The sequence below is a fragment of the Catharus ustulatus genome, chromosome 5, assembly GCF_009819885.2.
Source record: "Catharus ustulatus isolate bCatUst1 chromosome 5, bCatUst1.pri.v2, whole genome shotgun sequence".
NCBI classification, from domain to species: Eukaryota; Metazoa; Chordata; class Aves; order Passeriformes; family Turdidae; genus Catharus; species Catharus ustulatus.
In genome coordinates, this window is record NC_046225.1 from 1,817,459 (window position 1) to 1,838,481 (window position 21,023).

The window sequence follows — 21,023 nt, forward strand, 5'->3', positions numbered from 1 at the left end:
GAAGCAGGTCCCAGTTCCCAGGACTACTGACCACAGCAGAGCCAAGGCAGGTGTATATGTGCTTGGCAGTCACTGGGGTGGGCTCCCTGGAAAATGAGATTTTTGAGAAATCAATTACACAAAGGAATGGGCCAGATGGCAGGGATGCTTCATCCCAACCTGGGAGGTACTCCTGGGACGGCTGCACACTCCTTCCCACAGGGCTGGGTAATCAGATAAATCAATTAGCAGATGTCAGTGCAGTTAACAGAGCAAGCCACCGTGGCATAGGTGTGTTAGTGCCACTACACTTTTCCCTGATGGATACCCAGCTTGTCTGGACCTGGCAGGGTGGAGCAGAGGACTCTGCTTTCTGGCTGTTGCTCCTGGTTTCAGCATCTGTCCCTGACAGATCCTCCTTTTGCTCCTGAGGGGAGCCCCTGAATGGGCCCTGTGCCTGGTGCATCCACAGGGATGTGATCTCAGGACCAAGCTGTGCTCAGCTGGCTCAAACCCTGCAGAGGGTGGCCCTGGTGGCTCCTACTTGGGGCTAAAAAGATGGGCAACACTTTCTAGGTTTTCCTTCTTCTTTTACCCATGGCTCTGCCTCTGGCTGATCTTTTATGTGCTCCCCAGCTTCTCTTATGCGCTTGCTCTCCCTTTTGCAGCTACTTTTTAAATTTCTTCTTTCTGTGACATTTGTCTGCAGAGTCAGTCAGAGCCCCACTGAGCAGCTCCTGCCTCCAGGCTCTCTGCTGCTGAATCCCATCTTTTGCCCTGCTCCACCTGCCCCTCCACGGCAGGCTCTCTGATCCTCTGTGCTTTCGCATGAGTGCGTCTCTTTTGCCCCCTGCTTTTCAGTCTGGCAGCTTGCTGCTGCTCAGTGCCGTTGAGAGCACAGCCTAGCTGCCACCAGCCCCAGCATCCAGCAGTCCCAGAGCCACGGCAGAAAGGGAAAAAACTGCCTGGAAATGTAGCTGATAAGTGTGAGTGGTTTCCAGTCAGCAGGGCAAACTGTGCCTGCGTGTGTTGTCCTTTGCACTGCCCTTCTTCCTCCTTCACTACCATGGTGTTTCCCCAGTTTTGGATACATTTCCACTGAGGCTGCCCCTGACTTTATTGCTATGAACTGCAGGAACAGTTTTCTAAGTGAAACCCAAAAGTTAAATATTTATCTTGTGCTTAATTTTTGGAAGCTGTCTGGGTGTTCTGGCAGGTACTGAGCCAGGTGCCAGTCATGGAATTGGTGGGGGTTTCCTGCATCACCAGTGGCAATGTCCTAAGCACCTGGGGACATGGATGGAGAGCACTCACACCGGGATGGCATCCCAGGATAAAAGAGAAGGTCTCCGTGGTCTGGGGAATGCACACAGCATGCTCCTCTCTGCCATTCAATCCTGGCTAAGCGTGTGCGACAGCCCGAGTGTCCCAGGAGCAAAGGGCGGTGGCACAGCCCCGACTGTCACTTCCCTGCTCCACTGATGAGCTGTCCTGTCTCCCTGGCACCACTGTCACCAGGACCCAGCAGTGATTTCACACACTCCTCTAATAAAGTCCTGCGAGGCTGCCATGTATTTTCATGTATTTCCCCTATTATTTCCCCCTGCTTGAACCTTTCAGATAATTGATGATACTTTAGTTAATCATTTTCCCCCTCCTTTGTTCACCAGGTACCTCGGCCTTGAAGGGATCCTTTTCATTTGGACCCCGTGTGTTCCCCCGAGTGATCGATCACGGTGCACCCGGGGACCAGCATCGCTCATGAATAAGCAAAGCGCCGTGGCCGCGCTGCTGCGGGACTGCGAGCGGGCTCTGGGCGCGCTCCCGGCGGCACAGCCCGGCACGGGCGAGGCGGAGCAGCGGGAATACCGCCGGTGCCAAGGTGAGCTCTCCCCGGGAGAGGCGGCAGCGCTCCGCCGGCGCTCAGCCCTGCCCTATTTTTCTTCTCCGGGCAGATGAGTGTCAAGGGATGCCTGGATGGCGAGGCCGTGAATGGGATGCGGGCTGCAGGCAGGCAGGGAAAGGAGTCCACTTTGTTGCAGTGAATTGCTGTCAGTTCTAATTTTAGGCTTCAGTAAACATGAGGCTGTAAGGAACAGTTTAGTTTGGGAAGAACAATGCCCAAAAGTTTGCTGATGCACATAAATTTCAGTTATTAAAAAAAAAAAAAAAAAAAAAGTGAAAGGAAAAAAAAGGATGCAACTTGTGAATAAGGGCACATATTTCCTCTCCTTTCATAGGAACTGGGGGAGGGCCCTCTCTGTTTGTCAGCTTCTCCTCATATATTAAAGAGCTCATTGCCCGAATCTTTATCTTGTAAAATGTGTGTGACCTCTATAAGTGGTGTCCAAGGGGAAAAAAAAAACCAACAAAACAACCTTTGCAATATCCCTCTTGAAAGGAAAATCCATGCTGAAATAAATAACCAGGATAGGAAGGAGCGTTTATCGAGAGCTGTGCTAAAAGGATCCCTCATTTGTTTTAATGCTGGCGTTACCTGCTGGAAACCAGCAGCAATTTCGGCATCGCTGTGAGAGGAGGATTTATTATTTCTCCATTCCAGCGGAATTAAGGTTTCCCTTTGCGTGACACATCTGCGGCGCTGCCCGTTTTCCAGTTTGGTGTTAATAATGTTTAGTTTTGCCGTGCTTGAGTGGCTCGGCCATAACGTTAATGTGATCCTTAAACCCCTTTGTTTGTCCCGGGGCGCGGAGCCGTTGAGAAGATGTTTTTTTCCGAGCATCCTTGTTCTTGCTGGGAGGTCAGCTGTGCCTTTTTCTGAAGCACCTAAGTCTGTTTGCGCTGGAGGGTGGCGTGTAGGTTTCTGTTATGGATACTTGGAAGATTTTTCTCTCCTCTTCCTTTGTTTTCAACAAAGGGTACTTTGTTTCCTCGTCGCAAATTCTTTTAAGTTTTATTATGGCTCCGCAGAATAGGCTCTTGAACTCCTAATCAGGTAGCGCTTTTTTTCCCCTCATCCTCCTCCCTCCTTTTCTCCTATTAAATACCACAAAGTATGAGAAATAATCAGTTTAGTTCCAGATAAGGTAAATCAGTGCCCTTATAATCACTCGATTAGACACGGTCCTTCAGGTAAACTGCTTCAGGAAATGGGCGATCAGAGCCTGAAGTGCTGCCCGGGCTTTTCCGAGGGCCGTGTTCCCATCAGCTCAAAGAAAAATACCCAGCAGCGGGGTGGTGACAGCGACATTAATAACTGCTGGGGCTCTCTGCCCGGGGAGCTCGGCGGCTCTCGGCTTCGGGGGGACCCTCCCAGCGCAGGGGCCGAGGGGTTTTCCTCGCCCCACTCTCCTCCCTTTGTTCCCTCCGGCTTTCTCAGACCTGCAGCAGGAAGGACTGAAAGCCAAATCCATGGAAATGGTGGGCAGGATGGGTGTTGGGTGGGTCTGGATTTCTTCTTTATTTCTTTTTTTGGCTAGAAATCATTCCAGTCCACTTCTGTGCCCATTCAGCTTTCGTTAATTAATGAGTTTATTTTGCCAGCGGTGAGAACAGCTCTTTGTTACAAGGGCAAACTCTTGTCCTTGGAGCTGGATCTTCCTTGGGAAAAGACTTAGGAAGTTCAGTGGTCCCCCTTCTGCATGGGAGATAAGTCCTTCTGTCTATAATTTGAATATCCCCGGGATGAGGTGGCTCTCTCTGCTCCTGCACTGATTTTCCAGTGCCAAGTGTGAGGGTGGGAGCAGGACCTCCTCTCCCCACCAGCTCTGGCCCTTGGCCGCCTTGCCGAGGCATTCAGGGCTGAGCCCCTTCAGGCACCACCTCGGGAGGATAAGGAAACTGGGCTTTAGGTTGAGCCAGGACGTGTAACAGGAAGATTGCCAAACCCCGTGTTTCCTTGGGATGGCAACAAGTGAGAAGATGTGGGTTGGAAAAAGCGGTAACGTTGTAAACTTGACTTTTTGGATGAGGGTCCTAAATATCCAACTTCCTGTTTCTTCCCAGGGAAACCATACCTGTGAATGTGCTGCACTATGAGCATGTAATATCCTTTTTATGAAGTTCGTTTTCTACAGTCCCTCCATAAAGGATTGATTAAAAATATGCAGCAATGCATTTATTGCAGTGCCTCGTTAAAGCAGCGATGGTCTCTGAGCAGGGGTTTTTCAGGGGATTAATGGCCAGAAGGGGCCAGATCTGCAGCTGATGATCACCATTAACCCCATCTGGTCAATAATCTTTGTTAATCCACTTTTATTGGCCAGAGAGGCTGCCCAGCCGAGTGGTTAGCACATCCACATCACCCCTGTTGGAAGGAAAATGGATGTGGGCTGTGGCTGACAGGAAGGGACAGATCCAAGCCCAAATCTCTGGCTGTGTGCTCCTAGCAGCTGCATCCTTAGCTGGATCAGGTTGGAGATCCAGCCGAAGCTGATGGGGTGGGACCAGTATGGAGAGGGAGCAGGGAGGGACAAACTGCTGGAGATCTTGTGCTTCACATTTATTACAACCCTTTAGATTTCTGTCTGATTGCTGTCTATATCTCCGGGTTTGGAAGGCTTTCCAGGATGGCTCTGCCACTGTCACCTGAGCAAGGGGGACAGCTCTTCAGTGCCATTGACCCCATTGTCCTCTCCCCACACAGGGGAACAGGTTTCCTCCCTCCTGCCTCTTTTGGAGCAGCTCTTCACGCCCAGGCAGCCACCAGCCGGCATGACTTCCTGCTAAAAGCCTTTTTAATGGCTGGAAGCTCCCGTTTACCTGGAGGGCAGTGCAGCCGAGGGGAACGGATGGCAGCCCAGCTCCCCTTCTCTCCCCACGAGGCTGCTGGCAAGGGCTGGGAGCTGGGAGCATCTTTTTGAGAGATTGGTGTCACAGTGCTGCGGCTGAACCTGCTGCAATAGCCTCACCTGCTCTTTGACCCTTTCAGCTCTGCTTCCTGAGGAGCTGAGGAGCCTTCTGGAGGAGGCAAAGGAAATGAAGTGGCCCTTTGTCCCGGAGAGGTGGCAGTACAAACAAGACCTCGGCCCAGAAGACAAAACAAACCTGCAAGATATGATCAGCGCCAGGCTCCCTGACTTGCTGGTATGAAGTTCAACACACCTGTGGTGTAAAATGTCCCTCTGGGGTGCTTGGGGGGTTTCACAGAGCAGTTCTGGTTCTGCCTCCACTGAGGTAATGCCTCCCTCTTCCCTGAAGAGCTGGCATTATAATAACACTAAAATGCCAAATGTTCACATAATGTTTTTAAAAAAACCCCACGAATTTGACAAGAACGCTGTGCTTCATTTAATTCTGCACTGCAGGTATGTCATGAGGATCACTCACTATAGCAGAGCTTGCACAATTCATCACCTGCTCTTCTTTCAATAAAATTACATGGCAGAGTCTCTCTGGGGACCAAAGCTGCCCAAAACCTAGGCAGGAAAGGCGAGGATTCAATGTGATTCTTCCTGTGAGTGAAGGAGTTGCAGAATCCCAAAGGTCCTTGGGGATCCCATCCCTTAAGGTGATGAGTTTGAGCTTAAAGATTAGAAAGTGACAAGAAATGTGGGTTGTTTTTCGCTTTTCTGATTTTCCTAGAGACGTGTCAGCCATGTGGCGAATAGAGGACACGTTTTGTGCATGGCAAATGTGAAATCTGGGCTGAGGGCTTTGCCAGGACAGGAATAAAGATGAGGTTTGTGAACGTGGTAGACATCTGAAGCCAGCACTGTCCCAGTCCTGCCTGTGGTTAACTCCAAGGTGACCAGCAGATCTCACCTGCCCTGCCTCAGCGAGGCCAGCAGCTTTTCTTTGGGAACAGCTTTGGTTCCTGTGAACAGCATGGAGCAATGAGAAGCTCAGCAAGGCCGACTGCAGGGCTGGGAATTGGGAGCCCCCACGTCACAGGGCTCCTGAATTTCCCCGGGGAGGGCGGGGAGTGGCTGCTCTCGGGTATTTATTTTCTTTCTCCCTTTGGTGTGTGTGGCCTCAGACAGAAATTTATGGCGGAGGTTGACCTCCTTTACAATGCCAGCTCAGCTCTGTAACTTTGGAGCGTTTGTGTGCTCCCTCCCGGGATAAACACCTGCAGCAAACTCCCCGAGAGACCTGGCTAGATGGGAGATTAATGTGGCTGTAATAGTGCAGCAGTGTTTGCGGCATTATGCCCTCTCCCCAGGTAGATGGATCTTTTCGGGGATGATACCAATTATTTATTGCTGAAACATCTGTTGATAACTGCAGCTGCCCTTGTTAAACAAAGCCTATGGTGGGGTCAGAGACCATAGGGACCTCAAATCCTCCTCCGTGCTAGTTTTGGACTATTCACCCACACCCCCTGAAGTCCATTGGTCGCTGTTGTCTCCAATGTTTCATCCTGCGGTGGAAAATACTTTGTAAACGTTGTGCTGCCTTTCCCCATGTGCTTTGAAGTATTATTTCATCTTCATCGGTAATTTATATTCCAGAGCCATTGTACCATGGGAAAAAGGGAAAACCTTTTTTGTTTTCCATTTAATTGTAGATAGACTGACATTTTGACCTGTATTATTAGTATTAGTCAGGAAAAGGGATTTTTTCCCCCCTTCATCCATTCCTTCTCCCCCCTCTTTTTATTTTAAATAAAATTTCAAGGCAGAGCAAAGGCTGCCTCAGTTCTTTGAATAAAAAGCTGGGGGGGAAATGAGGCTGAAGAGAAGTGATTACAGTGTGATGAGGAAAGATAAAAGTCTGAGCAACTTTTTTTCTTCTATTTTTTTTCTTTTTTTGTTTTTTTTTCTGGCATGAGGGACAGAAGGATAATTTAATTCCCTGAAGGACAAAAAAAAATGAAGTCTTTAACGATTTATTGTTTGGGGAAAAAAAAGAAAAAAAAAATCCCTTTAAAATTTTTTCCTCTCTGTTTATTTTAATTTGCCATGCTTAGAATAAGCTCATAAACCGTAATTCATTACATTTAAAAAGTGCTTTGAGATCCATGAATGAAAGGCACTTCATTTCCATAACACTCCGGTGCTGTTGCAGGAGGCAGCGCTGGCTACCGGGGCTCTCTGGCGAGGATGTCTCGCTCTGGGAAGGGGCTGAAAAGCTCCATGGGACCGGCACAGGGAGTAAGAGGATTAGGCTGCAGCTTCAAGGGTTTGCCTCGGTGTTGTGGCACCTTCAGAAAAGTGGGATCCGCCTCGCGCGGATCCCTTCGGAGCGTTGGGAAGGCAAAGCCACCTGCAGCCTCCTCAAGTGCTCTCCTTGGTCTTTGGGATGAGCCCCTCTGCATCCCAGAGAGGGTGCAGGGTTTGGTTTGAATTGTAGGGTTTTTTTCTTTTTCCTGCTGGGATTCCCACCACAGTTCAACAGCTCAACGCAATGATTTCCACGTTTTCCTAACAGGTTTCAAACCAAGCCCGTCCTGCAGCCCCCGTGGTGGGAATCTGCACTAAGGCTCAAAGGGTGATAGCCAACATCTGTATCCAAAGCCAAGGCTGGGAAACACTGGGATTTTTGTTTTTAACAAGGCCAAGCAAAATCAGAATTGTCCCAGCATCCTTGCTGGCAGGGATAAAGAAGGAGGGATTATTTTTCGTCTCTAAATACCACATGTGCTGCAGGATTCAAAATGGGGCTGCAAATCCCCAAGGGAGGCTGCCAGGGGTGCCCTTCCTGCAGATCTTTGCTTTCCCAAGAGGTGGAATTAGCCTAATGCTCGGTGAGCAGCCAACAGAGGGCAACATGCCCATGTCCAGGGAAACTTTGATCCCAAAAAACCTGCTGTGGCTTTAGTTGAAGGACAACTCTAAGCACACACATTCTTCTCTTGAGGGATGGTTCATGCTATGTAATTATTATATTTAATTTTTTTTTCTTATTTCTTTTTTTTTTGCCTGTTTGCAAACCCATAGTGATGGTGTGGGGCTTTACTTCATTTTTATCATACCTGTCAACAGTTCCTGCACTCAGTCATGGTCCAGGATCTGCTGGGATGGGTACACTGGGAATACAAAAGGAAAAGCCTCCAAGAGTGAGGCTACTCTGGTCCCTCTGTAAGGACCTGTGCAGGCTGGCTCCATGCTCCCTTCTGTGGATGGGGGAACACAGATCCTGGCCCTGCTAGCCCGGAATCTCATGGGATTTAATGGGAATATTGAAAAGAGTGGGAAATAAGGCCCTGCAGCCCTTGGCTAATTAGGTGCTGATGGATTGCCATTACGGAACCCATTCCAAGGAACATGCCCTAGCTGCTGTAGGTGGGTGTGTGGCACTTAAGAGCTGGGAGCCTTTGAAAAAGGGGCTGAGGATTTAATTCTCTCCTCCTTCTAACTGTCGGTGTGGTAACAGGAGAATTAAAACCCTAAATCTTAGCCCTGGGATCTCGGTTGTTGAGGCTGACCTTTTGCTACCTGCCTCCAAAGAGCTCTTCTTGGGTGATCCCGGTGAAACAGAGAGTGATGAATTCAAACCAGGAGGGAATCGTGGCACCCCAGCCTCCCCAGGGCTTTGTAAGTGAGAAGGGTCAGAGAGGAGATGCAGGCAGGAGAGCTTCAGCTGGCCATGGTGAACTGCCCTGGTGCTGCACAGTGCTCTGTCTTCTGCTGCCTACAGCAGAATTTATGTAGACCATAAAAAAAAGAACAATTTAAAAAAGGGAAGCTGGATCCTGGGTTTGTGTAGGCCTGTCACTTCACTTTGCTCATGGGTAGGGTTTACTCCTGTCAGAGACAGCTTCCTGGAGTATTTACAACTTTAAATTCCTGAGACTGCGTTTTCTCAAGTGGATCAATGTTTTGAGAACACAGATCCAGGAAAGAGTTTCTTATATTTTTAGATGTTGATAATGGTCTTTCTGTTGCTCCCTCAGGGGGTTCTGTCACTGATTTTGCTATATCTAAGTATTCAAATATCTTCTTTTAATGTGCCACAATAATTGAAGAGTGGTCCAGAACAAACCAGGGCCACCAAATGATTGTGGCACCTCTGTATCTTTGGTACTGATCAAAAGCAGGGACCCTGCATGTGACCATGGTCCTCCAAATCCCTGCTGCCCTGTTGGATACGAGGAACCCCCCTTCAAACTTCTTCCTGGGCACTTTGAGAGTTCTCCTTCTGTTCTCATCCCAAAATGCTGTTGTTCTTTTTCCCTGAGGAAATCAGGAGTTATTCCCACTCGAGGACTTCCTCGGTTGGTGAAGCAAGGTAAGGCTGGTTGTAAAAACTGCCCCACTCTGTGGAGTTTTGTAGGACCTAATGCTGCAGCCTTTGAATTCCCAACTCTGCAGGATGAATAACTTGAGATAATTAACAGGTTCGGGGTGGGGGAGAATTGTCATCTGCTCTGAGCCAAGAGGGAAGAGTCCAGGAGCTGCTGGCTCCTCAATTCCCGGTGTGACCGTGCCGTGTGTCAGTCTGTACCTCCAGACACGCTTTCTCCTGCCCATCACCGAGGTGGTGGGAGGCTTAACTCCCTGCTGTTTGTGGAGTGGGCTCTGATTGCCAGCTGAAAGGCAGGGATTGATAGAGAAGTCCCTCACGGTGACAGCAGCTTTGGTCTCTGGAAGAGACGGGCTTTGCTAGCAGCGCGTGGGGAAAGGCTCCAGCCCAATCCATTGGCGCTGTGGCTCCGTGTTTAATCTGACGGGGGAAAGAAAACCGGGCAATTTGTTAGGGTTCAGTGGAGTGCTAACTAGGAGCAGCTCTTGGGAGAGGACTGAAGCACCTGGAAGTGCCTCCGACGCTCCTGCCTTGTGCACGGAATTAGAAATCCTTTGCCGTCCGCTCTTAGTTTGGTGGCCTTTTAAAAAGATTTCAAACCTCGGCTGCAGGTTTCACAAATGAAACCAGGACTGAACCAGTCTGAGACAAGTGGATATCAGCAAACACAGAAGTCCAGAGCATCCACAAAACTGTGAGGACACTGAAAAATTAAGTCTTTCTTTCCCCTGCTTTTAATCATGCTGTTTGTAGAGGCGTTTTTCCAAAGGGGATCCTCCTGAGCCCGCAGGCTTATGGAGGAGGGCTCGCCTCTGGGATCTTGGCTTTATAAAGAGGGCTGAGAGAGTGGATTAAATCAATATTTCATTTATTTGGGCTTGTAATTCCTCTTACATCAGCTGCCACATGAAGATTTTCCCCTATTTCCTTCCCCTCCTCCTCATCCTCATTTACTATGCACCAATAATTTCCCTTTGACGCTTTCCTGCCCGTCCTAGTGCCAGATGGCCCCGGTTCTGAGCTTCTCCCCTCTCTTGGGAGCGGCCCCCATTGTCAATGCAAAGGAGGCGTCGTGGCTTTGAACCCAAAGCTGGGACCCAAACTTCAGCCTGGGCGCGAGGAGGAGCCGAGCCCGCTAATGCAGGGAGCCATGCGAACCGCACACCCTCCCACTCAGCACCATTAAGGCCAGACCCCTTCTCTAAAGGCTGCTTTGCATTTCCCCCAATGGTCCGTGTATAGAAATCCGCTGCAAATTTAATTCTCCCACCACCTGATTCCACTTCCCAGCCGCGAGGTTCCCTTTGTGTCATAAACTCAATTAGGCAGATCCATTTCACGTCGTGGGCACAGATGTGAAAACAAAGTGCGCCCGCACCTCGCTCCTTCTCTCTCTCTCTCTCTCTCTGGATGTGCCTGAAGCAATAGAGAAAGTGAGTAAATCTGTGTAGGCTGCCAGTTCCTGCTTGTGATGGAGCAGGCTGAGACATCCTGGGAGCCAGAGGGTTTTCCCTGGCGCTGGGCCGGGTGACAGGGAGCCGCGCCCTGGCTCCTGTTGGAGTGGAGCTTTGGGAAGGGTCCCTGTGCCCGCCTGGGTGCGTGCCCGGCGCACCGGTGCGCTCGCTGGAGGTGCTGAGGAATTTTCCAGCCACACGAGTTGGCAGGGGATGAAAGTAGCGGGTGTTGATTTCTCGGTGTCCCGCTCGGAACGGGGGGGACGTGGCTGCAAAGGCTGACACGGAACCGTGTGTGCCACACAGCATGCGGCCCTCCCTCCCCCCAAAAAAAATAGCCCAGTTTCTCCCCCTGGCTTGACTTTTCTACATTTTGTGTCCATTTGGGTTTGGAGAGGGACACGAGAGGTTTCGGCATTGAGCGGGGAGTTAAATTATGCAGCTGCAAGACTGCCAAGCCCTTCAGAATAGGATGCTTCGTTTAGATTTTCCACAATGCTATTGAAGTGCTTATTTTCCTCCTGAAGAGACACAAACAGATGCAAACTTCTGTAAACACTTTAGAAATGAATTCAGTGAGTTTGGCCTCTCAGCAGTGCTCAATAGCTGACAGAAAAATGTCTAATTAGTGCAAGTGGAAATAATAGGGCCACTTGGATTCCTTCCATCCTCCTCCAAGTCTACTTTTCCTAGGAACTCAAAGGCCCTTTTGTTTGGTAGGTCACCCTCTCTCAGGCTTTTGTGCTCCGATCTATTAAAGGAAGAAGGGGAGGAAAAAAAAATAGATTAGGCGATGCTCTGTGCTTAAATATATGGCCTGTTGATGAGCATTTGGAATGGCTGGTTCCAGTGTCAGTTTACAGGTGCTTGGAGAGGGGGATTCCTCCATTGTTGGCCGGCACAAGCGGAGTTGTGCCTGCCGGAGCTTCAGGAATCCTTTTCAAGTGCCATCCTCTCAGAAAATCCAACTCGGGCTGAGGAAAGGGGGAAAAAAAAGAAAAAGAAAAAAAAAGAAAATCAAAGATTTCTTGGCAGTCTCTGGAAAAGCAATCTCCTGGGTGTGTCCGTGTGTGGAGCACCTCTTCACTCCACCAGGCAGGAATACCAGGCCCTGGCAGCATGGGATGTGATGGGCTTTTGGCAAATGTCCCCAGGTCCATGTGCATTCTGCACCTGTGATGAGGTTCTGTGTCTCCTGTGATGGCAACAGCAAGGATCTCAGGAATTCTGACAATTCCCCATGTGGGTGCGATGGCTGAGCTGCTGTGGGACTCCAGGAGAGTTCATAGACACTTATCAGTCATTAAGGATGGCCTGCAGGGGGAAAACATTGGGTTCCTGGCCTGTTTGTGGTGTACAGAGGAGTGGATGGCCTGAGCTCCAGATGGGACAATGGCTACAGTGACCATTTCCAGCCTTCCCAGGCTCACCTCCACTTTTCAACTAATTCCTGCTGGGCATTACTTAAATTCATTAGCAGACCACCAAATTCTGCAGTTCCAAATATCAGACCAAAAAAAAAAATCAAGAATTATATTTACAACTCAGACAAAACAAACATCTGGCCTAAAAATGAAAACTGGGTGAGGAATAGTGCTGCTGCAGGTGAACATTCTCCAGCTCTCCAAGCCGCTGGAGATGAGTTTCCCTGTTGTTTTTTTTCAGGCTTTTCTGAAGGCCTCCATCCTGGCCAGGGACTGCGGCACGGCCACGGCCGTGGTGTTCCTGATCGACCGCTTCCTGTACTGGCTGGACGCCTCCAGCCGGCTGCTGCGCATCGCCAAGGGGCTGCACCGCCTGCATCCCGGCGCTGCCATCAGCCCGCAGCTGCTCATCCGCCAGGCGCGCCTGGCCCTCAACACAGGTACCGGCCCGGCACAGCTCTGTGCTTGGACAGCTCACTGGAGTCACTGGGAGACACTGGGAGTCACTGGGAGACACTGGGACTCACTGGGAGACACTGGGAGTGGCTGGGAGTGACTGGGAGACACTGGGAGTCACTGGGAGACACTGGGACTCACTGGGAGATACTGGGAGACACTGGGAGTCACTGGGAGTCACTGGGAGACACTGGGAGTGGCTGGGAGACACTGGGAGTCACTGAGAGATACTGGGAGTGGCTGGGAGACACTGGGAGTCACTGGGAGTCACTGGGAGTCACTGGGAGACATTGGGAGACACTGGGACTCACTGGGACTCACTGGGACTCACTGGGAGACACTGGGACTCACCGGGAGTCACTGGGAGACACTGGGAGTGGCTGGGAGACACTGGGAGTCACTGAGAGATACTGGGAGTGACTGGGAGACACTGGGAGTCACTGGGAGACACTGGGAGTCACTGGGAGTCACTGGGAGTTACTGGGAGTCACTGGGAGACACTGGGAGATACTGGGACACACTGGGAGTCACTGGGAGACACTGGGACACACTGGGACACACTGGGAGTCACTGGGACACACTGGGACACTGGGAGACACTGGGACTCACTGGGACACACTGGGACACACTGGGACACACTGGGACACACTGGGACACTGGGCTCACCGTTCCGCCTTTCCCGACGCGCTTCCCTCTGGCAGCCCCCCGGAGCCCTCCCGGCTCCTCTCACTAGCACAAAGGGGCCGGTATAAAGGGTTTCGTGCCAAAAGCAGGAGGGAAAAATTGTGAAAGGGTGTGGAAAATACTAATTGGAGCTTTTGTTCCTTAACAAATCTTCCCTGCTGGTTTCAAACAGGGATATCTGAATTGCTGTACTCCTGAGCAAGGGCCTTGAAAAAGGAAATTAGAATCCTGGCATTTTCTCTACACTGTCCCAGCTGCTTTTTATTTTTCAGTGGGGCCACTTGACTATCCAAACAATGCAGATTACAACTCCTCTAGGAAAAAAAAAAATAAAATTCCATCGTTCCTGTAACATGGGCAACACCTGAAGGATATTTAACTCATCTTCCATGGTGGGAAATCAAACCACTCCCCAGTCAGACCTAGATGGGTTTCTAAATCCCATGTTTCCTTGGGACAGAATCCAGAAGCATTGCTGCTGAAGAAAGCAGGCTAGACTACTTTCTTCTGGGAGGGAAATAAGAACTGAGAATCCCAACAATCTTCCAGGGATGTGTAATGTGTAAAATAAAAAAGATACATTCAGGCAGGTGCATTTGTGGCTGTGGACAGCAGCAGTTCCATGTGCAGCTGATACCTGATGAGTATTTTTATTCATGTTATGCCACAATACATTTTTATATTCATTTTCTATCTTTTCTTCTTTCCTTTAATTTTCAATTAGGTAAACTTTTAAAAGCTGAATATATCCTAAGCAGCCTGATTAATGACAACGGAGCAACCGGTATGTATGTGTACATTTCTTCTCCAATTTCATACCTGCTGTTTTGGTGCAATTTTTGATCCAAATTTTAACTCTTACACCAGCCTCAAATAAGCCAAACCAACCCCAGTAATGACTCCTTACATCACATTTCTCTTTCCTTGCATACCTTCACTTGGGTGGGAAAATATTCCAAATGGAGAAGTTTAATCTGTGGAGCAATTTCAAGCAACTGAGTGATGTAGAAAACTAAGGCAACTCTATCCTTTCAAAAGTCCAGGCTGTTGGAGTAATGTTCATCCTCCACATTCCCACTGATGTTACAGACTTACCCTTGGAGGCTCAGAATGACAGGGATGCTTTTCATTTTCCCACTCCTCCTGCAGGAACCTGGCGATACGCTGAGGAGAGCGATCGGATCCTTGTTCAGGCAGTCTGCTTACAAATCAGGGGACAGATTCTGCAAAAGCTTGGTGAGGCTCTCTTCTGAAAGCTTCCACTCAAGATTTCCCCCTGGGTTTTTTTCCCCCTTTAAAATGTCACACTGGGCACATGTCAGAATTTCTTGTGGTGAACACCCTGCCCTGTAAAACAGACACAGAGGAGGGGTTGCACACCATCTCTGAGCCGTGTGCCAAGCAAACATATTGCAGGAGTTGTCATTTTATTACTAATCTCACCTGAAGCCAAGGAACAATCTGAAATGTTCCCTTTGCTCCATGTTTGCTAATGCTTGTCCCAAATTCTCTATTCCCAAAGGCAGGCAGTAGTTGATCACAGAGACAACCCAGCAATGTTCTCTCTCAGGACAGGAAAATCTCTGATTTTCAGCAGGGTGGACTTTCAGATTCAGGGTTTGGCACTTGAGGCAACAGCCTTCATTTTGTGCTTTGGGTTTGAGACACCAAATCTTCCATGACTGTGGAGCTGAAGTCTTTTATGAGGACAAAATGGGTGTTTATACACAGCCAGAAGCTAAATGAAACTCATAAATGGTCTGAGTCACTGAAGCAAAACATGCCATGGCATGGTTTTATCCAGTTCTGAGGACCAGAGGTGTACAATAAGCTATGGAGAGCCATCCTTGGCAGTCACCTGCTCAGTGCCTGTTTCCTGCTTTATTTCAGGGATGTGGTATGAGGCAGCAGAGTTGATCTGGGCTTCAATCGTGGGATACTTCAAACTTCCTCAGCCAGATAAAAAGGTAGCATTTCCTTTGCACTCTGCATCTCCCTGCCAGTCCAATGATCACTCCAGCCTGTCTCTTGTTTCCTCCAGCAGCAGTTTCCATTACACACCTCAGGCAGGGTTAACAGGCAGCACAAAGTCTGTATTCCGCGTTGTTTCCGCGTGCCTGCACGGCCTTGCCCACACTTCTTTTCCTGCAGGGGGATGAAAGCAATACTTCTCATTAAGCAGAACCACCTGAAGTGAACCATCCCCGAGGATGCCTCTGGTGCCTCCAACAAGGACAGACTAATTCCAGAGTGCAGCCACAGACTTTAGCTGTTTCTTAGGATAAGAACTAATTCTTTTCCCCCAAGCGCGTCTGTTTGCGGAGCTGCTCTGTGCTGTCTGTGGTGGGTGATGGATTCCCCTGGCCCTGCAGGACCTGAACACCTCACACAGCCACTGTGCCTGTCCCTAACACCTCTGTGAGGCTGGGCAGCACGAATCTTCCCACTGGAGATGAAGCAGCAGTCACACCATGTGTCCATAGCTAAACAGGAATGTGAGCCTGGGCCTGGCAAGTCCTCGGGTGATGCTTGGAGAGGGTTTGTAATTGGACCCCAGCATCAGATATCCCACAAACCCAGACCTTGTCACCTCTTGTCTGCCACGTCTTAAAGCTTGACCTCAAGCTCAGAACATTTCTGTGCTCCCCATTTCAGTGGCAGCGGGGAATTCTGCAGAGAATTTTGTGAAAGCATACCTGATTTTCTTAATTATTTGGCCAGGCAGGCCCTTAGGTGGCATCAGGTCTTCCAGATTACACTTCCTGCAAATGAAAATAATAAAACCATACCAAGATGACATCTCTGCATTTCTTAGCCATGCTTCTCTTTGGATCTGGTTTGTGTGTTTGTTTGCTTGTTTTTCCAGCATGTTCTACACAGAAGAGCAGTAAAACTCAAAATACAGCAAAAAAACCCGCTGTGAAAATGTTTTATTTCTCTTTCAGGGAATTGCCACTTCCTTGGGCATTCTGGCAGACATCTTTGCTTCCATGAATGAGCAGGATTATACACGCTTTAAAACCAATGCTGACATCGACCTGGTGAGACTCGGTTTGGGGTTTGTGCGTGGGGGTTCAAGAACAGCTGATCTCAAATTCACCCACACATTTCCTCTCCTGTGCTGAGAGGGCTGAAGAAACTTCCATTTTTCCCAGTGAAAATCTTCAGTAGCACCTAGTTGGGAGAATGCCTGGCTTCAGGAAAAAGAACATATTAGGAATATTTTATAGAGTGTATATATTTAGAATATTTATAGAGTCAAAAGTGATGTATCCATGGTAAACCTTAGCAAAAAGGGTCCTGCAGAAACAGACCAGGCTGTCATTTAAGATATGATTTTCCCTGCCTACCAGGCCCCATATATTTGGAAATAAAGTCCTTGAGTTGAGTTTTTTTCCTCATGTTTGCTTTTTTTTTTTTTTTTTTAAATTATTTTTTTATTTTTATTTTATTTCATCAGAGCCTCCTGCAGGAGTTCAGCCACCGCTTGCTGTCAGCAGCTGAGGCCTGCAAGCTGGCAGCTGCCTACAGCCAGTACACCCCCCTGTTTGTCCTCACAGCCGTGGTGAGTGTCACTCCTCCCTCTGGAAGAGTCCAGGCTGCTAAATTTGTCTCTGACATGGCTTTCAAGCAGTGCACCACACTGCCTGTATGTGTGTGCATCACACAGGGCATCGTGCCTGTGTTGAGGGTTTGGTTGGTTATATTTGGGGTGTATGTTGCTCCAAACTGCAATCAGGAAAGCTATCCACGGAGTGAGGATGGGATTTCAAGCCCCAGGAGTGCTGCTTCTCCTAGAGCTACAGCTAAGGAAGTTTATTTCCTCCAGGAAACATAGCAGCAGGCAGCTAGACTGAGCTTTGCTTCAAATTGTGTAAGGGAAAGAAACGTGTTCTTAATCCCTTCATTCCTCTTTGATCCCCTCCCAGAACATCCGTGGGATGTGTCTGCTGTCCTACAGTCACTCCAAGGACTGTCCCCCAGAGAAGAGAGAGTTCTACCTGTCTGAAGCCAAAGAATCCTTTGAGATTGGGCTCCTCACCAAGGAGGAGCAGGGTGCCATCACCAGCAAGCAGGAGCTGCACAGTTTCATCAAAGCTGCCTTCTGCCTCGCCTCCGTGCACCGATGGCTCCACGGGGAGAGCCAGGAGCTCCAGGAGGTCACTCAGCTGTGCAGGGAAGCCCTGGGAAAGCTGTACTCCTACAGCACCTTGTTTCCAGAGGAGGCAGATAAAGGGGTGCTTGCCAGAGAGATCATGTCTCTGATCGCGTCCGTGAAGAAGCGCCTGGGAGTCGGAAGCTTCCCAAATTCCGATGCCAGGTCTTATGTCCCAGACAGTTATAAAGGCTCGGTACAAAAACCTATCCTTCGAGGGGAAACCAGCTTTGAGAAGATCCTTGCCAAGCATTCCCAGCACCACCTGTCAGTGTGCCAAGTGTTTGAAAAAACTTGCAGGCTTCAGAAAACCACACCGGGAGAAATCCAGGTGGGAGCTTGTATCACAACCTTAAGAACAGAGACCAAAACCATGGACACTGTGTGTACTACTGAAGACAGAGTTCACCAGAAGAGAGGTGCTGTGAAAATCCTGAAGTCACCAACAGCAGGAAGCAGCTCAGAGGGACTCAGTGGCCGGAGAAATCAAGACATTGGCTCTGGCATGATGAAAATTTCCTTCGAAGAGGAGATTGAGCCTTTAGAAATTAAAATAAACAGCAAAAATTATGTTTTCAGCAGAGGGCAAAACAGGAGCCAAAGCACTGCGTCCCAGAACTCTGGGTGCAAGCTGTCTAAATCCAGTTACTCTTCCAGCTGGGAGGAGCTAAGCTGTAACAGCAGCAGAGAATCTCTCGGGGAAGGGCAGCAAGGGGAGAAGGGCGCGGTGGAGGAGCGGTGCTGCACCACAGAATCCGATGGGAACGGTCAGGACGGGCCCTTGTGCTCATTACCTCCCAGAGCCTGCCATCCTGCTCCTCAGGAGCCCCTCCATGGCTCTGGGGGATCTCCTCAGCATTCCTTGGAGGGCTGTGCACCTCCAGCAGGGAGGATGGTGAAGAAGGAGTCTGTCTGCAGAGAAGAGCTGCAGGAGGGAAGACACCGTGGAAGGAGCTCCTCAGAAGAGAAAGCAGAGAGCTCTAACAATGAGTTTCCTTCCCTCTCCACCTCTTACCCTGTTCTTACAGGGCAGGAGGAGGAGAAGTGCTTTTCCTGTACGGAGCTGAGCTGCAGGACCAAGGACAGCAGCAGGAAGGAAGGCATTGGCAACTTTGAGTGGGTCCACTCAGGAGAATTTGCAGATAGCACTGAGGATCCCTCTTTTGAGGCACTGCCCTCCCAAAACAGGAGCACTTGTGTTCCATCAACAAACATCAGGCTGAAAACGGGCAGTGACTCCTCTGTGTGTGACTGGGTGAGCAAATCTGCCGTGCTGGGGGGCAGATCTCTCCAAGTGCCTCAGGTTGACACCCAGGCAGAAACAATAGATGACACTGACTTTGAGCTCATCAGTGTGGGAGACCTGGCAAACAATTATCCTGCAGCACCGGCTCCAAAGCAGGAAGCAGCTCCCAGTGTGCCAACAGCTTTGCCCTCCCAGGGAAAGATATCCACAACCAAGCACTTTGACTGTGCCACTACGGAAGAAGACGAAGAGAAGTCTCAGGATGTGATCAGCAGCAAGAGACAATCCAGTTCCTCTCTGAGCTCATGGATCAAACCAGTACAGATGCCCACGAGCTCCCCTGAAGGCTCAGTCCCAAGGGGGGCTGGTTTTGCCTTCATTCCTGGGAGAACGAAGGAAGAGATCCTGGATGCTCGGTTTCTGAGGGATGATGATTACAAGCAGCTTCTGGCAGGGGTGGAGCATAATTGGCTTGTCCAGAGACTGATGCCCACTGGGATTTTTAGGACCAAAGAGCTGCACAAAGCATACTGTAAGTTCCTCCACAGCAACATGTGCCTCCACAGAGCACAAGCTTGACTCAGGCTTTTTAACACAGTATTTTAGTCAGCATTTATTATGATTTAAATTTTTCATTGTTTTCTGGTCTATTACTTGAGTATAGATTACACATGCCATCCCTAAAAATTGTTTAAGATAATGATCATTAAGTTAATCATAAATCACAGCCAGTCCTCAGCACGGGCTCAGAACAGTCCTGTGGATTTCTCCATTTTACCTGTGTGTTTTCTATTTTGTAGCTGCTCTTCTTCTGAAATATTCCAAGAAATCCGGGCTGTGGACAGGCCAGGAGACAGCCGTGTTCATCGGGGACTACCTGGACGTGGCCAAGGAGGGCAAGCAGAGAAGAGCCTTTTGGATCCACTTCCTGCACCAAGAAGAAAGCCTGGGAAGGTATGGACCTAGCAGATTTCTGAAACAGAGTGTTTATCAATGCTGCTTAGTTGTAAATATGGATAAAAACTGTCTGGTAGGATTTGCTGTAGCAAGAATATTTGTTGGACGTTTTGGCAATCTTTCCCACCGCTCCATGTAACTCTACCTTTTAATTTCTAGGAAGGAAAAGCTGCTTTACTCTTGTCTTCTAACAGCTAACTGCAGAGTTCAAATCATTACTAGAAGTAGCTTATGAATTATTATGGATGGAGAACAGTATTTTAATACCTCTGAGTCAGGTCTCCCTTCAGAGTTGAGAAGAGTTGAGTTTAAACATTCCAGTGTTATGAAGCCCCCATCCCAGAATTTGATAGAAAAAAATTCCACCCAGTTTTAATCACAGCCATTTTAAATGCATCACCCACAGGTGGATTTGCCTCTGACAAGTTCTGCTTTGCAGTGATGATTCTGTACCACAGCATCCAGAACAAACACCACTCCAGACACTTCTCCTTTTGTTTAGGTATGTTGGGAAGGAATATAAAGAGGAAAAAGGACTCCTCCATCATTTCAGTGATGTGGAGCGACAGATGACCGCCCAGCACTACGTGACAGAGTTCAACAAGAGGCTGTATGAGCAGAAGGTCCCCACCCAAATCTTTTACATCCCCTCTGCAGTACTCCTGGTAAGAGCTGTCCTGTAAGCAATTCCAAGGCCCTGATGAGGAAGGGTGTCTTGGGTGAGTTACAGCAGCAGTGAGGCTGTCTCCTTTCAGATACTGGAAGGCAGAACTATAAAGGGGTGTGTGAGTGTGGAGCCCTACATCCTCGGGGAGTTTGTGAAGCTATCCAACAACACCAAGGTGGTGAAGAACGAGTACAAAGCCACAGAGTACGGTCTGGCCTATGGACACTTCTGCTATGAGTTCTCCAAAGGAACTGACGTTGTTGTCGACCTTCAAGGTGTGTATGACAGTGATGTTTATGCCTCCCACACTCAACTTCCAGCCCACAGGTCTCTTTGGGGTATTCATTTCGTTAAAATTCATTATGTGTCTCTGCTTTTGCTGCCATGGGTGGAAACTGGGAATCACTGAGGTGACATGAACAGAGCAAGGGCCACGCCAGGCAGAGAGTCCTGAGTGTGGTAATTTGGTGTTTGATATCAAGCTGTACCATTTCCTCCACAGGCTGGGTCACAGGTAACGGGAAAGGCCTCATCTACCTGACAGACCCCCAGATTCATTCCCTCAGTAGCAAGGACATCTCACGCTCCAACTTTGGGAAGAAAGGAATTTACTACTTTTTTAATGATCAGCACGTGGAGTGTAACGAGATCTGCAGCTGCCTGTCTTTGAGAAGGCCCTCGGTGGAGCTGCTGGCCTAGGCTGGCACAGAATGACCCATGGGCTGGACACTGTTTTACCCTACACATCTTTGGGAGCAGGTTTTCCAGCAAGGCAGGGAAAAGCTGCCTTCATTTCCCATTCTCCTCTTCCCCTGCAAAGCCCCAATGTCTTGCTGCCCCCGAGCGCTGGGGT

General features: G+C 49.2%; 1 protein-coding gene across 1 annotated transcript; it reads left to right on the plus strand.

The window, feature by feature from the left end:
* The first annotated feature begins 1,740 nt into the window (after positions 1 to 1,740).
* On the plus strand, positions 1,741 to 20,869 carry ALPK1 (alpha kinase 1). Its single transcript, XM_033060681.1, has 13 exons — positions 1,741 to 1,861; positions 4,871 to 5,025; positions 12,246 to 12,444; positions 13,869 to 13,928; positions 14,294 to 14,380; positions 15,035 to 15,111; positions 16,090 to 16,185; positions 16,605 to 16,709; positions 17,074 to 19,078; positions 19,347 to 19,500; positions 20,006 to 20,168; positions 20,259 to 20,445; positions 20,673 to 20,869. The coding sequence occupies exons 1-13, from the start codon at positions 1,741 to 1,743 to the stop codon at positions 20,867 to 20,869; spliced, it is 3,606 nt and encodes a 1,201-aa protein (XP_032916572.1).
* Positions 20,870 to 21,023: the final 154 nt, after the last annotated feature.

What these genes read in the sequence shown, in the direction of transcription:
- ALPK1 (XM_033060681.1), top strand. Translation starts at nt 1,741, where the DNA reads ATGAATAAGCAAAGCGCCGTGGCCGCGCTGCTGCGGGACTGCGAGCGG. An exon ending in CCAGGCTCCCTGACTTGCTG is followed by an intron (nt 5,026 to 12,245) that starts GTATGAAGTTCA and finishes GTTTTTTTTCAG; the next exon opens with GCTTTTCTGAAGGCCTCCAT. An exon ending in TCCCCTCTGCAGTACTCCTG is followed by an intron (nt 20,169 to 20,258) that starts GTAAGAGCTGTC and finishes GTCTCCTTTCAG; the next exon opens with ATACTGGAAGGCAGAACTAT.